At 47.8% G+C, this 23099-nt stretch overlaps 1 protein-coding gene across 2 annotated transcripts in view; it reads right to left on the reverse strand.

The window, feature by feature from the left end:
- The window catches only part of ENTPD7 (ectonucleoside triphosphate diphosphohydrolase 7), a 482207-nt gene that overhangs the window by 32979 nt on the left and 426129 nt on the right, over positions 1-23099 (reverse strand). For both annotated transcript variants that reach the window (XM_069611530.1, XM_069611531.1), the window contains exons 8-9: positions 18156-18304; positions 16857-17023 (exon numbers count right to left, since the gene is read on the reverse strand). In XM_069611530.1, coding sequence (XP_069467631.1) covers positions 16857-17023; positions 18156-18304 — 316 coding nt within the window. The remainder of the gene's footprint in view (positions 1-16856; positions 17024-18155; positions 18305-23099) is intronic.

Here is a 23099-nt window from a genome sequence, read left to right on the forward strand (position 1 = left end):
ATGGTCATACGAAATTTTTGGGGCTTGACATACTTGTTGGCAGGCCGTAAGTCCAATACTGGGCGCATTGTCAAGTCTTTCTTTGGCACAAGGAAGTAAGTTGAATAAATACCCTTGTTTACCTGGTGTCCCGGGACGAGTTCTATCGCGTCCTTTTGTAGAAGAATGGCGATCTCCTCGAGGAGAATCTTCTGATGTTCTAAGGAGTGTACTCTTTGTCATGGAGGATGGTTCCGGGGTCGCTGCAGTAGCTCTATACAATATCCCGTGGGTACTGTTGACAGCACCCATCTGTCTGATGTGATCCCTTCCCAAGCCTGGGTGAAGTTTGAAATGCGTCCCCCTACTGGGGTTGCGTGAGAAGGGACCCTGAACTGAGCGTCACTGCTTTGGTGGAGGTTTGCCGCCTCCCTTGCTGGGGCTGCCTCTGCCTCTACCACGACCTCTCCTATTACCTCTGCCGTAACCCTGGGTAGACTGTTGGTTATTGTTCCACTGTGTACCCTGCCCCTGGGAATAGTTAGATCCTCTCTGGGAATTTTGGCCGCGTGGGCGACGAAAATTACTATTCCCTCTCTGGTTAGGGGGTTTATTGGTTAACTGACCAAGGGATTTGAGTGTCTCGTATTCGTCCTTGGCATTCTTCAGTGCGTCTTCGACCGCCTTACCAAACAACAGATCGGCTTCCACCGGTTTGTCTAACAATGATGCCTGTGTTTCTGCCTTAAAATCAGACTGCCGTAACCACGCATGTCTCTTGATAACAGTACCTTCTGCTATCAATCTGCATGCGTTGTCCGCGGCGTCGAAGGTTGCTTTCAAAATGCAACCAGACACGGCTGTACCCTCTGCGGAAATCCGAGCTAATTGGCCCTTTGACATGATTAATCTCGACTATTGCATATTTCAGAGTTTCTTCACTTGCCGCTTTATAACAACCAATTACCCCTCTCTATGTCCAGGCACTGTTACTTAATAGACTCCAAAACAATAGGCTGCCTTACGACGTCATGAGCGTGTAAGCAAGACACATTTGAAAAATGGTGTCAAAGGTTTACATTTTATTTCAAACACATTTTTTGTCTAAAAAACCATCAAAGTGATGGTGCACAATTTCACTTCTAATATAGATACAAAAATATTAAAATAAATATATATAAAACCATATAAAAAAATGTGAGGAAGTATGAGCAGAGTTCTTATCCGTCTTTATGAAAAGCTGTTGAAGCACGGTAACTGTCACAAAACTTCTCAAATCAATTTTTTCAACACATTATTTGGGCGGATAGACATAACTCTCTCAGAGAAAACCTCATTTTCACACAAAGAAGCTAGCACTTTAACAGTACTATAACAAACAACAGCGAAGACACATTTGCTTCACAGTCTTCTGGGATTATCAACATGTTTCGGCCTTGATTTTCAAATTAGACACCATCCCTGATGTCCTTTACAGTTGTTATATAGGCCTTCATCATGACGCCTAAGCACTGTTATGTGTTGTATTGCACATATCTTCTGTACCCTCAAGGTGCAGCCAAAGGTCACTCGCGGAGCGTATTACTAAAGCTCACTTGGAGATCTGTAGCAGGCTAATCGCGATATCTTATATTCAGGGGAAGTTGCACATGGAAACAAGTCTTCAATCGCTTCCTTTGCTATATTGCAGAACTGACTTGCGGGTCTTCAGAGGAACCCGACTGGCAGCAGGCGCAAATGCCTGTAAAGCTCATCTTCGGTAATATGAACAAATGTCCCTCTGATATCTGTTAGATGCCGTGAACTAGACACGCCGTTCACTTCATGCGGTTATTACTTCTACAACAGCTCATTCATTGTGGCTATTCATAGCTGCTTAATTAGTATCCGTAATTACTCTTCATAAAGTCCCACTCCGTCCATCGCGTATTGCGAGCTCCTAAACACCTCCAGAAAATATATGCGTTTGAAATAATATTGAAACCTTTGACAACATTTTTCAAATGCGTCTTGCTTACACTATCATGACGTGGTAAGGCAGCATATTGTTTTGGAGTCTATTAAGTAACAGTGCATGGACATAGAGAGGGGTAACTGGTTTTTCTTGGTGTACGTGAAATTTTGAATTCCCGTTGGAAACCGGTCCCTCAAAAACAAAAACAAAAAAGAGGGAATTGACCCAATGTTGAGATATCGCTTTATAACAAGACATCAAACTTTTCGCAGAGACCTTTGAGTGGGCCACTCCTTTTGCTGCAGCACTCCACTACTCTGTATCACTACTTCACAGTTATCAGTAACTTTAGAGTTTCTTTTGCGTCTCATCAGCATGCGCGCAACCTTCAATTGTGAGGTAGACTGTTGCGGCTTCAATCTTTCCTCGACACAAACCGGACTTTCATGTCTTTGGCTAACTCACCGGATGTGTCCATTCCTATCTTGTCTCTGCGGCTTTGATTCACGAGTGAAGGTTGATACCACAGGCTTGGCCTCGCCTCTCCAACTCAATCGTACACCCGGGAGGGTCACTGGCATCCTTGACACACAATGCAGGCTTCTTCCTGGTTGGAATTTGGCTTTCTCTGCGTTTCCTTCACGGCTTCCCGGAGGCAATGACCTCCTGCAGGGACCTTCAGGGTTTCACCATCACTCGCTCTAGTCCCTCGATCGATCGTCATGCTCCAGTGGGTTCGCCTTTGCTCCTGAAGATCTGCTCCTTCTCGTGTCTCACCTTGCTCAGAGTGTGTCTCTATCTTCCGCTTTTTATCCATGTGGGGAGAGCTAATCGGTATCAGATGTATGTGATTAAGGTCAAGTTCCTGACTTTGCCTGACCTGATTAACGGGACAGGTCCAATGAAGTGTTAGCCCCTTTATTCTCAGTCGCCTTCTTCCTCGGCCCAGTGTTTGTGTAGAAAGGGAAGGGGGGAGTGGGTTGGGACGTTGGAGAATCCTATAAAATAGGATGGGATATGGGCATGGGCAGGATGCTGCATCTCACCATTGGCTGTCACTCCCCCAATCCCCGAAGATCACTCACCCAGGTGATTCATCCGCACTGGTCCACCCCCAGGGTCTGGATCCAAAGGCAATGGCCGTACCCTGCATACCTGAGAGAGAGCTCCCCTGGGTACTAGCAAGTGAGACACCCTTTGGTTTCTCACACATGCCAAAAGCAGAACACACACTTGTGCCCTGCTGCAGTCTTCTCATCTGCAGCTTCTGCTCTCCAGTGACATAGAGAAGGTTCAGAGGTCACAAGTGACCAGTTTGACAGCTGCTGCGACAGCCAAGTCAAACTTTGCAGAGGCTGCATTTAAATCTGCACCCCTGTCCCAAAAAACACAGCTTCTCTCATGAGGTACTATCCTGGTGGTAGCTGTGAACCTTAAATGTAAGCCATACCCAAATGTGGGGTATGGTGACTAATATTGCTCATAATTATTAAAGCCACATCTGATTGTTATCATTCAATGTCAACACCGAGCGCAGGCCAGCTGTGGACAGACTGTGTATTCTCCCCCAGACTGGCTGTCTCTGCTGCATCCAGCAAGACTATAGCCATGTGGGCTGCCTCTCCTTCTACTCCTCCAAAAGCCTCACTCCAGGGTGTTGCATAACAAAGGGCCTTTGATGCTTTGGGTCTGAGAAGGGGGCGGAGTTGGTGTAGTCAGAGAGCTCCGAACAGCTGGGTAAAGATTCCACCATCATGTTTCTTTCTGTACCTCTCCTTATTTCCTGCCCCCTTCACTTCAAAGTGCTTTGAGTTAGAAGGCAAAGACCACTTGTCACAAGGACAGAGATTGGACACCTTAAAGTGCCATGCTTTTGTTCAATCGTCTGTAGACTTTTGCCTTTCAAAGACAGAGTCTCCCACTCCTCCTCTGATTCATCTTTGGACATCACAAAGAATTCATTTGGACCCTGCAGGGAGAGCAGTCCTTTCCAGAGTCCTCCATTTGTGAGGTGACGGCAGGTTATCCAAGGCAGGGACACGCTCTGCTCGTTAACTATTCACAAGGCACATTGGCGGGTGACCCGCTGCTGGAGCAAGACATGCCTCTCTTCCAGCTACACCGGTACCCAGGACCTCCCTGGAGGTGAAGGATCCCTGCAGGTATTTGCCAGCCTCCCTTATGCTTGGGAGAACAACAAGGGGATATCCTGTTCCTGAGACCCTGAATAGGGATACAGTATACAGAGAGCAAGATCAGGCACGATCCCTGTTTTTAGCCATCATACTGCTTTGTATCACGTTTCAGGTTTGACACAGTCAAACCCCCAGAAGCCTCCGGTGCTGCCTTGGACACACTCTTGATCTTGGAACCACTCGCACAGTGCCAAGAAGCCTTGTTTAACACTGAACAGCAAGAAGGTAAGTATTATTGACTCTTAACTGCCCCCCTTCCCCTCGGCCAACTTTGGGCCCTAGAGACTAGTTAGGTCACCTTTGAACCCTTTATCGCACACAAGGTATCTATTGACAAATATGGATTGGCTTTCACCAGTTTTATTACCCAAAGTGCAACTTTCTATCTCTTGCATATTCTCTGTTCCTTCCACAGCAGGGGGTTTTGTGCAGTGTTGTTCCATTTAGTTATTTTTGCATAAGGTGTTTTTAATGAAAGTAAATATTTTTTAGGGAACTTTGGACATTCCTTTATTTTAGACTGTTGTACTTTGCTGTTTCACATTCACCTCCCCACTCTTGAAAGTAAAGCCTGCCCTCGGTCCACGTTACCACAAAAGGGGAAGGAGGTATATCTCTTAACTGTGCTCATTTCACCTTTAGGATTGGGATCACTCTTGTTTTGTAGTAGTGTGAGGACAAAGTAGGTGGTTCAGCCACTACTCATCCTTGTACTCCTGCAGGGCAGATGTCATTTCTTCGCATATTGTTAGTTCCAATTGTGGTAGAAGGGGCTTGTTTGCATATCTGCGTCATAGTCTTCCTCGCCCCCATTTGCTACCATTGGGTGTACAGTCTTTCTTAGCAGTTACCTGTGACTTTTTGTGAATTGAAATTTTATTTGTATTGCACTCGTACACAAGTGTTTCAGAGCGCGACAAGGCAAGGGAAAGGAACAAGGGAGAACAATATCAACTATCTTACTAGGCCCAGTGACATTGAGAACGCACAAGTGCGTGGGAGGGGGAAAGGGGCAAAGTGCATGGAAGGGGGAAGAAATGGAAAGTGCGGAGCAAAGGAAAAACAGATATATAATACGAAGAATAAATAATAAAGGCAACAAACAGTGGTAGTTTAGCCAGCAAGTGGCAAACCGGTGTCGGCAATGTCTGTGGCCACAGTTATGGCGTGGTCCGACGCCACCTCACCCTCCTGTAGGATCGCCAGGGCCTCTGCCCTCTCTTGTCGTCCGGGAGGAAGTCCAACAGGGGGGACCACAATTCCCTGTCGTAGCGGGCCACGATCGTTAGGGCGTTGGCCGCCTTAATCGTCGTTGCTGCCGACAAGATGACTCGTCCCATGGCGTCCAGCTTCTTTGCCTCGCCGTCCGGTGGGGAAGTTTAAGATTAAGCCGATGCCCCCCCACCCCCCGCTTTCTGCTTGGCCGCTGCAGAGACGACCGAATCCGGGGTCGGCTGTGCCCTAAGGCACAACGGGGCAGCGACAGGGACCCGGTACTTCTTCTCACACCAGTCCCTCTTGGCAGGTGTCGTGGACGGGTTCTTGAGAAGGGCAAGTCCCTTGTCCCAGATGTCATCCAGCAACGGCACAGCGAGGACCGTCTTCCTCTTGGCCTCGCACCGTTGGTAGAGGAAGCCTTCCTTATTCTCTTCGGGGCAGAGCTGAAAAAGCTTGGATGCCATGTCAATCATAGCGTGGAAGGAGCCAATCTCGTCGGGAGGGGACGCCCGAGGGATCGGAGACGGAAGGTCAGTCCCATTGTCACTGCCGTCGTCATCCGTACCCCTTCGTGGCCGTGTCTGTTCCTGTGTCGTCCCTCGGGATCGGGGAAGGCGACAAAGGCTGAGAAGGCCGTTAGGGCTGAAGGGGCACTGGATGAATTCTCCTCTTGTTTGGAGGGCTTCCCGACAGGCTTCAGCCGGATCGTCCGTCGGGGCTAGGGGCAGTCTCGTCCTCATCTCCATGCATAAGGCTTGGATTGCCGTCAAAATGGCCACCGAGTTGTCCTGCGGCTCGGGCTTGACGGGCACGACGGTTGCTCCTCATCCACGAGAACCTTGTCGTTGCTACCCTCGCTCTCGTCGTCCCCTTCGTCGGGATTCCTCCCGTGGGACCGGGCCTCTTCCAAATTCTTGGTCAGTTCCTCCTCGGAGGTTGTGTCCGTGTCGGCCACCAGCCCCCCCTCTTTTTCCACCGGGGTCTTCACGGGGGACTTCTCGATGGGCTTAAAAGAGGATTCCCTCTGCGGAGGCAGGGAAATTCTAGGCCCTGAGGTCGCCTCCACTGGGATAGCCTCCACAGGCTTCGCCAGGGCCGCAGCGACTCCCTCAATAGAGGCCTTAGCCGGGTGGATCAAGGCCTTTGCCGCCTTTGGGCGCGCTTGAGGCCTTCACCTTAGGGGGAGGGTCACCGCCTCGCTCCCCCTCGGCCGGTTCCTCCAAGATCGACCGGGGCCTCTCCAGAAGCTTAGCCAGGTTCTCGGGTTTCCTCTTCCCTGAGCCAGAGCGTTGGCTCGCGGTTGATGGCATCAGTGAAGGTGCGCCCTGCCTGGCAGCCGAGGAGACCGACCGTTCGGCGCTCCCGGTGCCCCCAGACTCGCGGTGCTTTGCCTTCTGTTGGGCCCCCGTCGCCGGGGCACCCTCACAGGACTTAGAAGACCGCTCAGACTTCTTCTTCTCACCTGCTGGTCTCTTGCCTTCCAGCCAGTTGGAAAGATGGGTCCGGCGATCCCTCATCGTCCGATCTGTCATGTTAAAGCAAAATGCACAGTCCTTCTCCACGTGCGTTTTGTCCTTGTGGAGGCAGTAAAGGCATTTCGAATGCTCGTCCTCGAACACATTTTGTAGGTTGCATCCAGGGCAGTCCACGAGGTAGGCCTTAGAAACTTCTGGAATCCTCCAAGAAGCGTAACTCGACGAAAACGTCACCCTTGAGGGGCGTAGGTAAATCCGAAACGGGTCCCCGTTGATCGGAAGTAGAAACGGTGGAGCTTGAGGCTCGATTAACTGAAAAAATGAGATAAATCTCTTAGAAAAAGCGCAAAACGCAGTAAAAGCTCGAGCGCTATAGCACGAGGACTCCCAACACTTGAACGCTTGGTAAAAATCTGAGGGTGGCTGCCAGGGGCGGGGCTTAGGGAGAGGGCAGTCAGTGGCTGGGCGCAGTATGACCCAGAGACCAGTGATTGGTTACTACTAAGAAAGACAGATCAGAAACAAAACTGATACTGATTTTTTTCCTTTACCGAGGATTCCCAGCCTAACGACGGGGAATATTCATGAGCATGTGAATGCATGCCAGACCCCATACTGCAGAACTGAAGGTATTTTGTTGCGAAATCTTTTAATAGGAATCTTGTCAGAGTCTCTGTGGATGACTGGGATTGGTAACGGTCTTCTTCGTTTGCAGGAAACTTAATTTTAAAAATCATACGAATTAGGTCACTGATGTCATGATCTCTGCTTCCAAAAGGTCAGGGTTTTCCCAACTCCCTTGGAAGCAGATCCATAACCCAGGTTCCGAGTGCCAACCAGTCCCAATTGGGACCTTTTGGACCCAGTCCTGGCGCCAGTGGCACCAGGCTCATAAATATGCCCAGTCCCGGTGCTGGAAGCGCCGGGCTCATAATGCTTGGGTGGACTTACCTGCAGCAGACCATGCTGCTTACTTGCCTGCCAGTTGAGCCTCTGATCCTCTTCTGTTTGGAACTACTTTTCCTGTTGGTTGGGGCAGGAGCCACTCCCTAGATTCAGAACACTGGAACTCTTCTGGAAAGCAGGAACTCTTTTCTTACCTAGGCGTGGCTGTGGAAGGAGACACCTAAGCACTACAGGAGGCTGTTTAAACCACACCCGATGGATGAATCTTGCTTTGCGTTATTCTGCATCCTCTGCAGCAGAACGCTCATCGTGTCTTCTGCATCTGATCCTGGGCCTAAGCAAAAAGGCTTACCATCCTGAATCCAGTCTTCAGCAACACCTATAAAGACAAGAAAGAACAGGTTAGCATTACGGTCTTCAGTGACAGCTCTTCACTTACCTGGTCCATCGGCTGTCACCAACGCCTCGCGCTGCATTCCGGCATCTGAAAGACAAAAGCTTACCAACTCTTTGCACGCTCCGGAGGCCTTCGGCGCTGCATCCCGCATCTGAAAGACAAAACAAGGTGCGTTTAAAGACATTGGGGAACTTTAATACTCACATGCCATTACTCCTTTCCACATCTAACCCAGTGGGTATTCCGGCACCCTGCAGCCGCTCCGAACTTGTACCTGCAAAATAAAAAGACAGTTAGAGCGCATCATGAAGCAGGCAACAAGCGCTTACTTACGTGCTTCCAGGCGCTTCTATTCATCACACGGGCTCCATCTTCAACTCACTTCAGCCCGTCATCCGCCATCGCCGGAACCCTGCAAAACAAGAAACATCATTACTAAAGACTTTAAAGACATTAGAATTACTCGAAACTTACCGTTCGTGCAGTAAACGACGGACAGCAGTCCTCTGAAGTCAAGAGGCCTGCTCCCCTTATCCAGTGAAGAAACTGGTTACAGCACCCTGCCCCGAGGCAGATGGAGAGCACGGCGTTCACTTACCTAAGACATCTTACCCTTCGAGTCAGACATACAGTGCACAGAGGTCCAGCCCAACGAGCCAGCCGTGTGTTACACATCACCTTTGAAGATACGGTATACGCCCAGTCAAGACCGGCGCCTCTACGGGAATCAGGTGAGCGTTACAGAACGCAAAGCCTACCACAAAACTCCCGTCCAGGCGCTATGGAAACCTCGGATACCGACCAGCTAGCCCAGTTACTTGGGGAGCTAAGGGCAGAAGTGCATGCAGCCCGTCAGGAAACGAACGCTCTAAGAAGGGAACTGATTATTTCTAAGGAGCGAACAGATGATCTCGCTAGACAATTGCTACAGTCACAAGCCGGACAGACCCAGTTACCCGCATCTGGGGGAAATCTTCCTTCTACATCCTCTATGAATCCAGTGCAGATCAACCTACCTGGGAATGTACCACTGGCTCCGCCCGAACGATTTTCTGGTGACCCAAAGAGGTTTGCAGTATTTATCAATCAGTGCCGGTTGCATTTCTTATGCCGGCCAGCAGCCTTTCCAACTGATCAAGCTAAAGTAGCTTTCGTGCTTTCGTACCTTAGTGGCAATGCGGCAGACTGGTCGATCCCTCTAGTAAATCAAGATGATCCGGTCCTCCATGATTTTCAAGCTTTTCAGCTCAGTATGGAAAAACTGTTCGCAAGACATTCACTGGGGCAGGCCTTGGACAATGAGCTTCTTTCGTTGCGACAAGGTAATCAAGACCTTTTGGCTTATATTACGTCTTTCAACAGACATAGTGGAAACTCAATGGCCTGAGGGCAAAAGGATTACGCTGTTTTATAGAGGTCTACGTGGAGAGATCAAAGATGTGTTAGCCCAAGTAGTGAATCCCCCACAAGATTGTTCGGACTATATAGACTTAGTCGTTCAAATAGATCACAGACTGCAGAACAGGAAGGCCGATCGTTCCAAGTTTGATGCTCGAGTATTTTCCAAACTGCCAACTCCTTCCAAAGGAGTAGACTCCGGGGAACCCATGCAAATAGGGGGTCTGAAAGGTCCTCTAACACAAAAGGAGCGGGAAAGGAGAAAACAGTTGCAATTATGCCTCTATTGCGGAAACTCAGGGCACTTTCTTCGAGACTGTCCGGTGAAACCTGCCAAGAAGGCAGTAGGAGCTGCAGTTACCAAAGTTACAAACTCTGAGCAGGGAAACGACCTCGCCCGACAAGAATAGAGGTCTTCTTGCCGAGCGTGAAAACCAGTTCCGTGACCTCGCATTTCGTGATACCTATGGTCCTCATTAGCCCTGATAATCCGGATCGATTACATGCAATTGAAGCTTACGTAGACAGCGGTGCCATCGGCAATTATGTGGATCATGAAATGGTTTTGAGGATGAATCTAACTCTTTGTCCCAAGGCTGTAAAGGACGTCATTACTACGGTGGATGGTACGGAAATAGCCTCCGGGCCAGTAACGCATACCACTCAAGAGGTGACGCTAGTAAGTCAAGATGGACACCATGAGAAGATTGTGTTCGATGTGATCAAGGCCCCTCAGTTTCAGATTATTCTAGGAATACCTTGGTTAGAGAAACACAATCCTCTGATCGATTGGCGAGCAAGAACGGTCCAGTTTCCAGAATGTGTCTCTACTTGTCACCCTCCACCTGGTGTTGCACTGGCAGCAATTTCTTCAGAGACTCCCCAGTTACCTCCCGAATACCTAGAATACCAAGATGTTTTCCGGAAGGATCAGGCTAACTCTCTACCTCCTCATAGGTCTTATGACTGCCAGATCGACCTGATACCTGGATCTACTCCTCCTTGTAGTAGAATTTATGCCCTCACCGAGCCTGAGAACCTTCACCTTCGACAATACCTGGATCAATACCTGGCAAATGGGTTTATTCGTCCTTCCAAGTCCCCTGCTTCTTCAGCTTTGTTCTTCGTTCCAAAAAAGGAAGGAGACCTTAGAACTTGTATAGATTATCGCTCCCTGAACCGGATCACCGTTAAGAATAGATATCCGTTACCTTTGATCCCTGAACTCCTGGACCAAGTCAGAAAAGCATGCATATATACAAAGCTGGATCTTAGAGGAGCTTACCACTTGGTACGAGTAAAAGAGGGCGATGAATGGAAGACGGCCTTCCGCACCAAGTATGGGCTATTTGAATATCAGGTCATGCCCTTCGGACTTTGCAATGCCCCGACCGCCTTTCAATATTTTATGAACGATGTCCTCAGAGAGCTCATAGATGTGTGTGTTGTTGTTTACATTGACGACATCCTCATTTATTCTTCATCGGAATCTGAACATCAGAAACACGTGAAAATGGTCCTCGAAAGATTGCGTCAACACAAACTTTTCGCTAAGTTGGAAAAATGTGTTTTCAACGTGACTGAAGTTGAATTCTTGGGATTCATATTATCACCTGGCGGAGTGCGTATGGATTCAAAGAAGGTCGATGCAGTTCTCAAATGGCCATCACCATCCTCCGTAAAAGGTGTGCAAAGCATGTTAGGCTTCGCTAACTTTTACCGCAGGTTTATCCCCGAATTCTCTCGAATAGTCCAGCCCATCACTGCCTTGTTAAAGAAAAACAAACGTTTTGAATGGTCTACCGAGGCGGAACAAGCTTTCCAGGATTTGAAGACTAAATTTATCTCTGCACCAATCTTAAAACACCCTCGCCCCGAACTCCCCTACATAGTGGAAACTGATGCTTCAAGCCTTGCCATGGGGGCAGTTCTATCACAAAAGGACCCGGTAACCAATCAGTTGCATCCCGTGGCATTTTGGTCCCGCAAATTCTCGCCTCCTGAAATCAATTACACGATTACTGACAAGGAACTTCTGGCTATCAAGTCTGCCTTTAAGGCTTGGCGGCATTATCTGCTGGGGGCCCGACACACCGTTACTGTGATTACGGATCACCGAAACCTGCAATATTTGAAAACCGCAAAAGCCCAATCCTCTAGACAACTCCGTTGGGCATTATTCTTTGCCGAGTTTGACTTCATAATTACCTATCGACCTGGTACAAAGAACGGTAAAGGTGATGCCCTTTCTCGGATGGGAGTGGAAGAACACTTGATCAACCCTAAACCTGTACCAATCATTCCCGAACAAAGAATTCTGGGTGTAATCGCCACAGAATCCATAGAGGAAGTTAAGGATAAAGCCAGGCAACTTGTAACTCCAGCAGACATACAGAATTGGCATCTGCAGGGAAAGGACTTTGCAGTAAAGGACAACTTATTGTATTTCCAAGAACGATTATACCTACCCAGCACAGATTTACAGAAAAAAGTAATCTCTTGTTATCACGATTCTTTAATGGAAGGACATCCCGGTATGGCCAAGACCTCAGAAAAGATCAAGCGCTACTTCTGGTGGCCGTCTTGGAAAAAAGATATCAGAGACTTTATAATGTCCTGTGGAGTATGCGCCCAAAACAAGAGTCAAAAGGAAAGACCAGCAGGCCTCTTACGCCCTATTGACATCCCACCTCGCCCTTGGCATACGCTTTCTATGGACTTCATCACCGATCTACCTCCATGCTCCGGATACAATACGATTCTAGTAATCGTGGACTTATTCTCCAAGATGGCGCATTTCATTCCGCTCAAAGGCTTGCCAACAGCAGCAACTCTGGCCCGAGAATTTCTCGAAAACATCGTCCGACTGCACGGTTTTCCTTCGGTTCTAATTTCGGATCGAGGTAGTCAATTTATTTCTCATTTTTGGCGAAGTTGCTGTCGGTCGGCTCAAATTGATGTGAGACTATCGACCAGTCACCACCCTCAGACCGACGGACAAACCGAGAGGACCAATCAAACTCTGGAACAGTATTTACGCTGCATGCTGCAACAAACTGAAAAAACTTGGCAAGACATCCTTTGGATAGCCGAATATGCCTACAATAACTCTGTCCATTCGGGAACTGGGAAAACCCCATTTTTTCTTTTGTACGGCAGTCACCCTCGAACCTCGGAGTTGGATCCCCTCCAAGATCTTGAAACACCAGCAGTAGACTACCTGCATTCTACAATCACCCAAGCCTTTAAGGAAGCTGTTTCTCACCTTCAAAGGGCTAAAGAACAATACAAGAAAGGAGCAGATCAACATCGGAAGGAAGCCCCTCAATATCAAGTAGGGGATCAAGTCTGGTTATCCACCAAATATCTACCTCTAAAAGGGCCACGCACATTCAACCCAAGATACCTTGGTCCCTATTCCATCACTACCATAGTAAACCCAGTAGCGGTCAAGTTGGACTTGCCCCCGCACATGAAGATACATCCGGTCTTCCACGTCTCTCTATTAAAACCCGTGCAACCTCAAACCCGACTAACTAAATCTCCAAAACCTATCCTAGTTGATGGAGAACTCGAGCTTGAAGTCAAAAGCATTCTGGACTCCAAGATCTCCAAATCTAAACTATTTTACCTAATTGACTGGAAAGGCTACGGCCCCCAAGAGAGATCCTGGGAACCTGCTGAATATGTCCACGCTCCTCGTCTAATCAAAAGATTTCACCGAACATTTCCTGACAAGCCAAAACCCCCGGAGAAGCCCGGTTTGGGAGGGGCCTTGAGGGGGGGTACTGTCATGATCTCTGCTTCCAAAAGGTCAGGGTTTTCCCAACTCCCTTGGAAGCAGATCCATAACCCAGGTTCCGAGTGCCAACCAGTCCCAATTGGGACCTTTTGGACCCAGTCCTGGCACCAGTGGCACCAGGCTCATAAATATGCCCAGTCCCAGCGATGGAAGCGCCGGGCTCATAATGCTTGGGAGGACTTACCTGCAGCAGACCATGCTGCTTACTTGCCTGCCAGTTGAGCCTCTGATCCTCTTCTGTTTGGAACTACTTTTCCTGTTGGGTGGGGCAGGAGCCACTCCCTAGATTCAGAACACTGGAACTCTTCTGGAAAGCAGGAACTCTTTTCTTACCTAGGCGTGGCTGTGGAAGGAGACACCTAAGCACTACAGGAGGCTGTTTAAACCACACCCGATGGATGAATCTTGCTTTGCGTTATTCTGCATCCTCTGCAGCAGAACGCTCATCGTGTCTTCTGCATCTGATCCTGGGCCTAAGGAAAAAGGCTTACCATCCTGAATCCAGTCTTCAGCAACACCTATAAAGACAAGAAAGAACAGGTTAGCATTACGGTCTTCAGTGACAGCTCTTCACTTACCTGGTCCATCGGCTGTCACCAACGCCTCGTGCTGCATTCCGGCATCTGAAAGACAAAAGCTTACCAACTCTTCGCACGCTCCGGAGGCCTTCGGCGCTGCATCCCGCATCTGAAAGACAAAACAAGGTGCGTTTAAAGACATTGGGGAACTTTAATACTCACATGCCATTACTCCTTTCCACATCTAACCCAGTGGGTATTCCGGCACCCTGCAGCCGCTCCGAACTTGTACCTGCAAAATAAAAAGACAGAGCGCATCGTGAAGCAGGCAACAAGCGCTTACTTACGTGCTTCCAGGCGCTTCTATTCATCACACGGGCTCCATCTTCAACTCACTTCAGCCCGTCATCCGCCATCGCCGGAACCCTGCAAAACAAGAAACATCATTACTAAAGACTTTAAAGACATTAGAATTACTCGAAACTTACCGTTCGTGCAGTAAACGACGGACAGCAGTCCTCTGAAGTCAAGAGGCCTGCTCCCCTTATCCAGTGAAGAAACTGGTTACAGCACCCTGCCCCGAGGCAGATGGAGAGCACGGCGTTCACTTACCTAAGACATCTTACCCTTCGAGTCATACATACAGTGCACAGAGGTCCAGCCCAAAGAGCCAGCCGTGTGTTACACATCACCTTTGAAGATACGGTATACGCCCAGTCAAGACCGGCGCCTCTACGGGAATCAGGTGAGCGTTACAACTGACTGCTTTGCATTCCAAAACGTTAACGGATACAGTGCTCATTTTTCTCCCCAGTACACAAAATCAAAAAACCTTGTACACTTGAAAGGCAATTATACGCACAAAGCACACACTCAGATGATCACATGGCTCTTTATGGCTGCTTTATTCTCAATCAGCATAACTAACAAGATAAATTCAATAAAGAATGATTAGTAAATGTTTTAAGTATACTTCACTGTTGAGGTCATTGCAGAACACAGCCTCATCTTAGCCAGCATCACTGAGAAGCTCTGAAACAGGCCAAGTACAAGAGATTCTCCCTGCAACGGGAATGGAAAGCAGTGTGTCCACGCTTCCCTGAAGCTTTTCTGTCTGTGCTCGCCATTTTAAACATTACACAAATGCGTAAAGGCATTTTCCAGAACTCTCTGGTTTTCCACCTGTTCCTAGGTCCCATAGATCATTGGCATAATGGCCTATGGTCACTTGAAGAGGTAAACTATTGCCTTTCTCATAGAGCGTGAAAAACAGCACAACTTTCCTTCGGCTCCTACAACGATTAACAAGCATCAGCCGGCACCTTTCTTCAAAACAATCCTTGAAGCAATGCAGAATATTTTAAACAGTGAGCCTTGCTGAAAAACCAGTTTACCAGTGAAACAGTTTTAGGACTTCCATTAAATGCATATCTCATTGAGAAAGACAAATGTCCATTGCTGCTCTGAGCTCACCCACAATGCATTTCATACAGACTCCATGTTTTTAGTAAACAAACATTACATTTTAAAAGCATTACACTGACTAAATTAGCACCTAGCGCATTGAGCCTATTTTTTCCTGTGAGAGAACTTTGAATATATTTTGTAGCCCCATCAAAGTAGCCAAAACCTGCTTACTTGCCTTAAACCTTGTGGAGCAATTGTTATTAGGCTAGGGATCCGACTCATTAAGGTTAGCTAGTATTGACTGGTACTGCTTCTAATTCTACCATCTACTCCTACTCGCTCTTCCCCCTCGAACCCTTTTTTCCAACGTGACCTACATATTTTTTGCCTCATACTCCTTTCTCTCTTCAGAACTGTTCCTTCTCTTCCTACCTTCTCCACAATCTCAATTGATCAGGCTTCTTCTACTCTGCATAATTCTTTCCTCTACTCTTGATTCGCTTCATGACTCTTATCTTCCCTCCCATAAAGCTCCACAACCATGGCTGACACCCCGTCTTCGCTCCCACCATTCATCATTACGCAAGGCAGAGCAACACTGGGGGGGGAGGGGAACCACAATCCCTCGGATCTTCAATCTGTTCTTCATTCATTGTATGATGCCTCACTTCTATCTGCCAAAAAACACTACTTCTCTACCCTTACCTCATTCCCTGCCGCTTCTTTCAGGTAAATAACATTGTCCTCCTGCACCTCACCCCTCTACATATCTCCTCTTTGGACTTTGCAGACTTCTTCATCTCGAAAGTCTTTGACCTGCGCTCATCGCAGACCTAAGCTTCCCCTTGGTCAATACTCCTGCCTGTACCCTTTCCACCCACCCAATCTTCTTCCTCTTTTCTCTCATTCCTGCCTCTCACTGACTCGGACTACTTCTCTTTCATGTGCTCATCCCACAGCCTCCCTGCTTGATCCTTTGCCTTCTTCTCTTATTCCTTCAATGTATCCCTCATCATTCCTTTTCTGACTTTACTTATCTTTCATTGTCTTAATCTACCTTCCCTTACTCGTTTAAGCATGCTGTGTTCATTCACATCTTAAGAAAAACCTCTTTAACCAACCAGTCTTCTTTATCCAATTACCACCCTGTTACTCTTCTCCAGCTGCTCTCGAAACATTTTTACGTGTTGCGTATTCTAAAATCTCTTCCCATCTTAACCTTCACTCAATTCAGTTTCCGTCCTGCACATTCAACTGAAACCACTATTTTTCATATAACTAACTCTCAATCATTAATCTGCTGATTACAAATGATGCCTTTTGCTCCCTTCGTCAGTAGTTGGTGCTTGTTTTCAGGCAGATTTTATCAGCATCCTCTATTTTTAAACAAAATGGTAGGACTAAAATACGCAGCCATTTTGTACACATGATCTGTGAAGGTATGGGAGTTGTGGAGAGGGTGGGTCAGTGAAGGGTCACTTGTGTTAAGTCTATGATTTCAGTGCAATGATGAAATGAAACCACTTAGCAGTATTACACCTTGATCTAGTCGTTGGCTGGATAAATCACACCTAGAACTCCCTTGAGCCTGCCATTAGGCAGATTACCTGTTCTTTGTAATAGTCTTGTTGTACACCATGTCCTCATAGCGCTGTCGTGCAAAGTTGCCGCCAAAGCCCAAAAAGGTTGTAACATAGACTCTGTACACGTGATCTGTATGCTGCATGTCACACCCCAAATTAAATTCTGCCAGCAGGGCCTTTGCCGCCTCCTCCTGAAACAAAGAAAAAAAAAACATTTAATAGAAGCATCACCAAGAAGGCTGCCACCGTGCCAATGATTCATGTTCCCCTTGACACATCACACCCACACTAACATGAGAGGATCAGCTGAGCTATACATTTTTGGTTACAATTATCACCTTTATCCAGAGCAAGGATACCATAAGCCATCGTCATGAGGTTCACAGGTGTGAGAATTAAACTTTGAGCCAGAGCAGTGATAGGATTATATTTAACAAGATAAAATAAAAAAAGGAGTTGGAGCTATTCAGTAAAGCATATCAGAAAAGTGGGCATAATTGCCAGTGTTCTTCTCTACGCACAAAGTGCAGTAAAAATGATAAAACTAATGAGCAGAGGCGGCGGCCACAATATATCACACCCTGATCAGATCAGCATATCTAGCTAAACCCTTCAGCTGTTAGGCACAAGATGAGCAGGGAAGGTGCAGATCTTTTTATATCCTCAATTTAACCCAGCCAGAATACAGGTTATTTTTATAGAGCACTGTATTGGACAGCTCTTATGAGACGTAGCACTGACCAGAGTATTACACTATGCAAAATTGGGCATCCCAGAAAAGTGCGGTTTGACTTTAATATTTGCAATGAAGCGAGAAGAAACAGAAATCTGCCGGAAGTATAGGTTAAAATGATACAAGTACTCCATAATATGACAGTAAGAATGCTTAACCAATTGTATGTCAGATATGAGAAAGGAGCAGAATCTCCTATTTCACAAATGTTTTGGTTTCTTCTTTATCAGGGTGTGAGAGGAGTCCCATCCCTCATTTGGCCCCTTTGCTCTCCAATACCAGGCTTTTAGAATCACAAGTAAGCAGCTTGCAAATTCCACTCTAGGTTTTCAGTCTATCCGCAAAAAACATTTGAATGCAGCATTATTTGGGAGTTAAATGAAATTTGAATTCAGTGCATCTATACAGGAGTTTACAGTCAGGGCTGTAAAGATTGGCGTGGTTTGGGCTGGAGTTGGAGACCCCCTTACTTGCATAGAGATAAACAAGAGAGCATGAAGAGGTGGAATCCCTTGTACGCTCAACACCACATTTTGACAGCTCTGTTCAATAAGGACACTGGGCGATCATGTAAAAAACAAAAAACAAACCTGTTGTTGAGAAGAGAAGGTCACAGAGCTTGGAACCTCATAGGCAATCTGGAGAGAGCCACCACCCATATCAATAACTCCAACCGTTCGCTTCCGAATCAATGCATCTTTCTGGGTACCTATTGTCACAGCAACCACCGCATCATCCTCTGAAACCAAAAAGAGTTGAGAATTAGAAACACCCCGAGTTGCCCAGGGTTGTTAACTCAGTTTACACAAACCCATATCTATACTTCAGTTTAACCAATTATTCTTACCAGCTTTATACCTCTTTGGAATCTTAACCCTGTATTTGCTTCTGTTGGTGTGATGCCTGCCAACAGAGTCCCCCCTTACTATGTAAAATGTTACATATGAATTGTAGAATGTGGTTGATAGGCATGAAGAACAAGTTACTCTCTTACCTGGTAACATTCTTTCGAAGGGATAGTCCGACGACGTATTCCATATCTATGACAGTAATCACCACAGCTGTGCTGCTTCGGAAAATCTTTCGGCGTCTGTGTCCTGCGTCGATGACGTCGATACACCGCCCTCGAGGACCTCCTCCGACGGCCGACGTCACTGGATGTTATAAGTAGGACGCACGACGCACGTAGCCTCAGTTGTCGTTTTTTCCCCAGAACTTTTGGCACCAGTCTTCTGCCAGTCGGACCACACAAAGCCTTGCGGAAACATAAGCTGCAATCGCATAAGAAATTCTGTAGCGGGGAAGGCAGGGAGGGAGCGATATGGAATACGTCGTCGGACCATTCCATCGAAAGAACGTTACCAGGTAAGAGAGTAACTTGTTCTTCGAGGGGATTGGGTCCTCCGACGTATTCCATATCTATGACCGACTCCCAAAGCAGTACCAATGCAAGCAGGTGGGAAAAGAATTTAGAATACAGAAATTTATAATGCCCAATCAAATTGCGGATCAAAGGACCGCCTTGCCAAAGGCCAGATCCTGCCCACGGATGGAATCGAGAGAGTAGTGACGTACAAAAGTATGGACCGAAGCCCAGGTGGGTGCATCACAGATGTTACGAATAGGAACACCCCTCTGTAGGGCAGTAGAGGCAGCCATACCCCTGGTAGAATGGGCCCGAAAGCTGACCGGTGGGTCCTTACCCGCCAATCGGTAACGCTCATAAATAGCCAGAATAATCCAGCGAGACAAAGTCTGCTTAGTCACAGCTTGTCCCAAATGCTTTCCAGCTTAACCAATGAAGAGTTGATCGTCCACTCTGACCCGGGACATGCGTGAAATATAAAAGCTTAAAGCTCTCCTAGGATCGAGCCTATGGAGCCTCGCCTCTTCCTTATCAGGAAGTGGAGGAGGATAACATGCCGGAAGAACAACCTTCTGGCCTAAAGGAAATTCCAACACCACCTTCAGAAGAAAGGAAGGACGAACTTTAAGGACAACCCTGTCCTTATGAAATACAGTGAAGGGTGGCTTAACTGAAAGTGCCTGTAACTCCATCACTCTGCGAGCGGAAGTGACCGCAACCAAAAATACAGTTTTAAGAGTTAACAGTCTCAAAGGGCATGAATGCAAAGGCTCAAACGGAGCACCCATCAGAAACTTGAGGACAAGGTTCAAATCCCAACCGGGCACCTGGAAAGGTGACGGAGGGAACACATTAGTGATCCCTTTTAGAAACTGAGAAATTAAAGTAATTTTAAAATAAGAACACACTTCAGACGAGCACTTCAATATGGACAGCACCGCCAGGTAACCTTTAACCGTACCCAGTTGCAAGCCCCTGCGGGCTAAAGAAAGCAAAAAAGACAGAACCACAGGAATGTCATATGCAAAAGGATCCACATTCTTAACCCTGCACCAGTCGCAAAACTTTCGCCAACGGCAACGGTACAGGGACTTAGTTGCGGGCCTTCTGCCCGAAAGCAACACCTCCATCACGTCTTCAGGGAGGTCCCAATCCTTATACCTCAACCTTTCAGAAACCAAGCGTGAAGGTTGAGGGATCTGACCTCTGGATGGAGAACCTGACCCCCCTTACGTGAGAGCAGATCGTCTCTGTAGGGAAGACGACGTGGAGGTCCGATAGACAAGTCGGGAAGGTCGGGGTACCACTTCCTATGGGCCCACACCGGAGCAATGAGGATCATCCAGGAACCGAACCTTCGTAACCTCTGCAGCACTTGCGGGGTGACGGGGACTGGAGTAAACGCGTACAGCAGTGGGAATGACCACTCCACCACGAACGTGTCTCCTAAGGCTCCTTTTGGAGGAAATTCCAGGGAGCAGAACCTTTCGCACTTCCGGTTGACACTGGAGGTGAAGAGATCCACTTGAGGGATCGCCCAAAGGGCGAAGATCTCCAGGAGAATCTCCTGAGCCAACTCCCACTCGTGAGAGATCACGCCCTGCCTGCTCAGAGCGTCCGCTGTCTCGTTTTCGTCTCCGGCCAGATGAACTGCCGAGATCAAAACTTCCTGCTGGATTGCCCAGAACCAGAGCTGCATCGCCTCCCTGCACAGAGGAAGTGACCCTGCCCCCCTTTTTGTTGAGGTAGTGCATGGCCACTGTGTTGTCCGTCAGGATCAGGACAGTCTTTCCTCGCACAGTCGGCAGAAAAGCCTTTAGGGCAAGCCTGACGGCCCTCAGCTCCAACAGATTGATATGGAGTTTGGACTCTGACGGAGACCAACGACCGCTGACAGTCATCTCGAAGGCATGAGCTCCCCATCCCGTGAGGGATGCATCCGTCACGATCGTCACCTCCGGCCAGGGTAGCCAAAAAGGAGCACCCTTCATCAGATTGCCTTCGACGGCCCACCACAGAAAGTCCTGGGCGACCGAGGACGGTACCTGAACAGGGTCCGACATCCTGCCGGAGGACTGAGACCACTGGAGCTTGAGTGCCCATTGCAAAGATCTCATCCGCAACCTGGCCTCTGGCACCAGAAGAATGCAGGATGCCATGAGGCCGAGCAATCTCAAGAACTCGAACGCTGGGAGCCTCTGGGCAAGCTGAAACTTTTTTTTTTTTTAAATAGTTTATTAATTTTATTCAAACCAAACAACAATACAAACCAGCCCAACACGCAGTGTAATTTACAAAAAATCCAGTAAACACCATTTGTATTTCCAGTTTGCCACTGCTCCCCAAGTCCCACCCTCCATTATGAACCTATTTGTACATCTCGTTCAGAATCTGCTACATGTGGCTGGGTCTCACTATCTTCGGATTCAGTCGGGTCCGATATAGATCCAAACAGTTCCGCTATTAATAGTTTTCATGCCATCAGGGTACCCACTTCTTCCTCCCCACTCGTGCCGCTCTCCTCCTGCCATACTACCGTTTCAGCCTCCGCCCATTTCTATAACTCCCTCCACCATACCTCCACCCGTGGCTTGTGGCACTTCTTCCATCCCATGGCGATCCTCCGTTTTGCTAACACATATGCCAAATTTCTCAGTTTCTCAACATGTTTAAGTTTCCGTGGTCTGGGGAACCCTCCCAGCAAGCAGGCCCAAGCCGTATCTATGACAAGCGTGACCCCCTTTGTCGCTAATTTTTGTGCCACTTCACCCCAGAAACCTTCGATTACTGGGCATGACCAAAACATGTGTGTCATGTCAGCGTTTTCCATGTCGCACTTAGGGGTACGCCTGTCGCCCTGCATTCCGGAACTTGGATCTCTTCAGAGGGGTCATGTATGCTCTAAGCGTTATGTACAGCTGTATTTCGTTAAGTCTGGCGTTTCTTGACACTTTTTTGTGATATCCCAGGGCGCGTTCCCACATCCCATCTCCAATCGGGGGCCCCCACCTCCTCCTCCCAATCAAGTCTCAAATGTGTCAATTCCTTCCCCACCTTGGTCATCACCATCTCATACAATCTAGAAATCTCATGCCCCCCTTCCGATATGTCATATATTACCTCCACAGTAGCATCTGGTTCCCCTGCTAACACTGTTTCGGGCCACGTTTTCCGAATTTTCTGGACCATCATATGGTATGTAACATATTGGCCAGTGTGTAATCCCACCTCCTCCCCAAGTTCTTCGAAATCTCTAATGGTCCCCTCTTGCCAGATGTCCCCCAACATTACCAGTCCCGCCGATTCCCAGTAGGTCCTGATAATCACCCTCAGCTGCTTGTCCCCTCTTGCTAATGCGACCAGCGGTACTTGCGGGGAGCACGGGAATGGGTCCTTCATCATCCGACTCGCTCGACGCCACATTTTCCACCTGATCATCATCTTGGGGCGCTCCTTCATATCTGCTTCAGGCAACCATATCATTTCCCTTAAGTAAAATGGGGTACAAACCCGCCCAAACAACCTATTTTCAGGGGTCACTTCGTCGGAGAGCCAATTGGCCACATATTGTAATTGACTTGCTATGTAGTAGACCTCAAAATTGGGCAGCCTGATACCTCCCTTTTCGTAGAAGTTCTGCAACTTCCATAGCGCTACTCTATTCCGGGTACCATGCCATAGGAAGTCCCTGCACACACTATTCAGTTTAGCGAAGAACTCCTTGGGTATCATATGTGGGATATTGTCAAAATAATGTAAAAGCCTAGGTAGGACCATCATTTTAAGCATTGCCCCCCGTCCCATCATAGCTAGGGGCAACTTCTCCCAAAACTTAATGCATTTCTGGATTTTCTCAACAGCTACCATGGTGTTGTGCTTATGTTCCTCTTCTACGGTGTGATACACATCTATGCCAAGGTAACTGAAAGAACCAGTCACCCATGGTATCTGTAACACCGGCAACCTTTCTTCCGGGGTCCCCTTATAGCTACCTAGGGGGAATATACTGGACAAGCTGAAACTTGTGCACCATCTGCAGAATGTGATGAGCCCTCACCTGGGGAGGAAAACACTGCCCCAGGGACGTGTCGAGCACTGCTCCGATGTACTGGAGCCTCTGAGTTGGTGTCAAATGGGACTTCCTTAATTTGAGGGAGAAGCCCAGCTT

The sequence above is a fragment of the Ambystoma mexicanum genome, chromosome 8 (assembly GCF_040938575.1).
Source record: "Ambystoma mexicanum isolate Mex_15411 chromosome 8, UKY_AmexF1_1, whole genome shotgun sequence".
Classification (NCBI taxonomy): Eukaryota; Metazoa; Chordata; class Amphibia; order Caudata; family Ambystomatidae; genus Ambystoma; species Ambystoma mexicanum.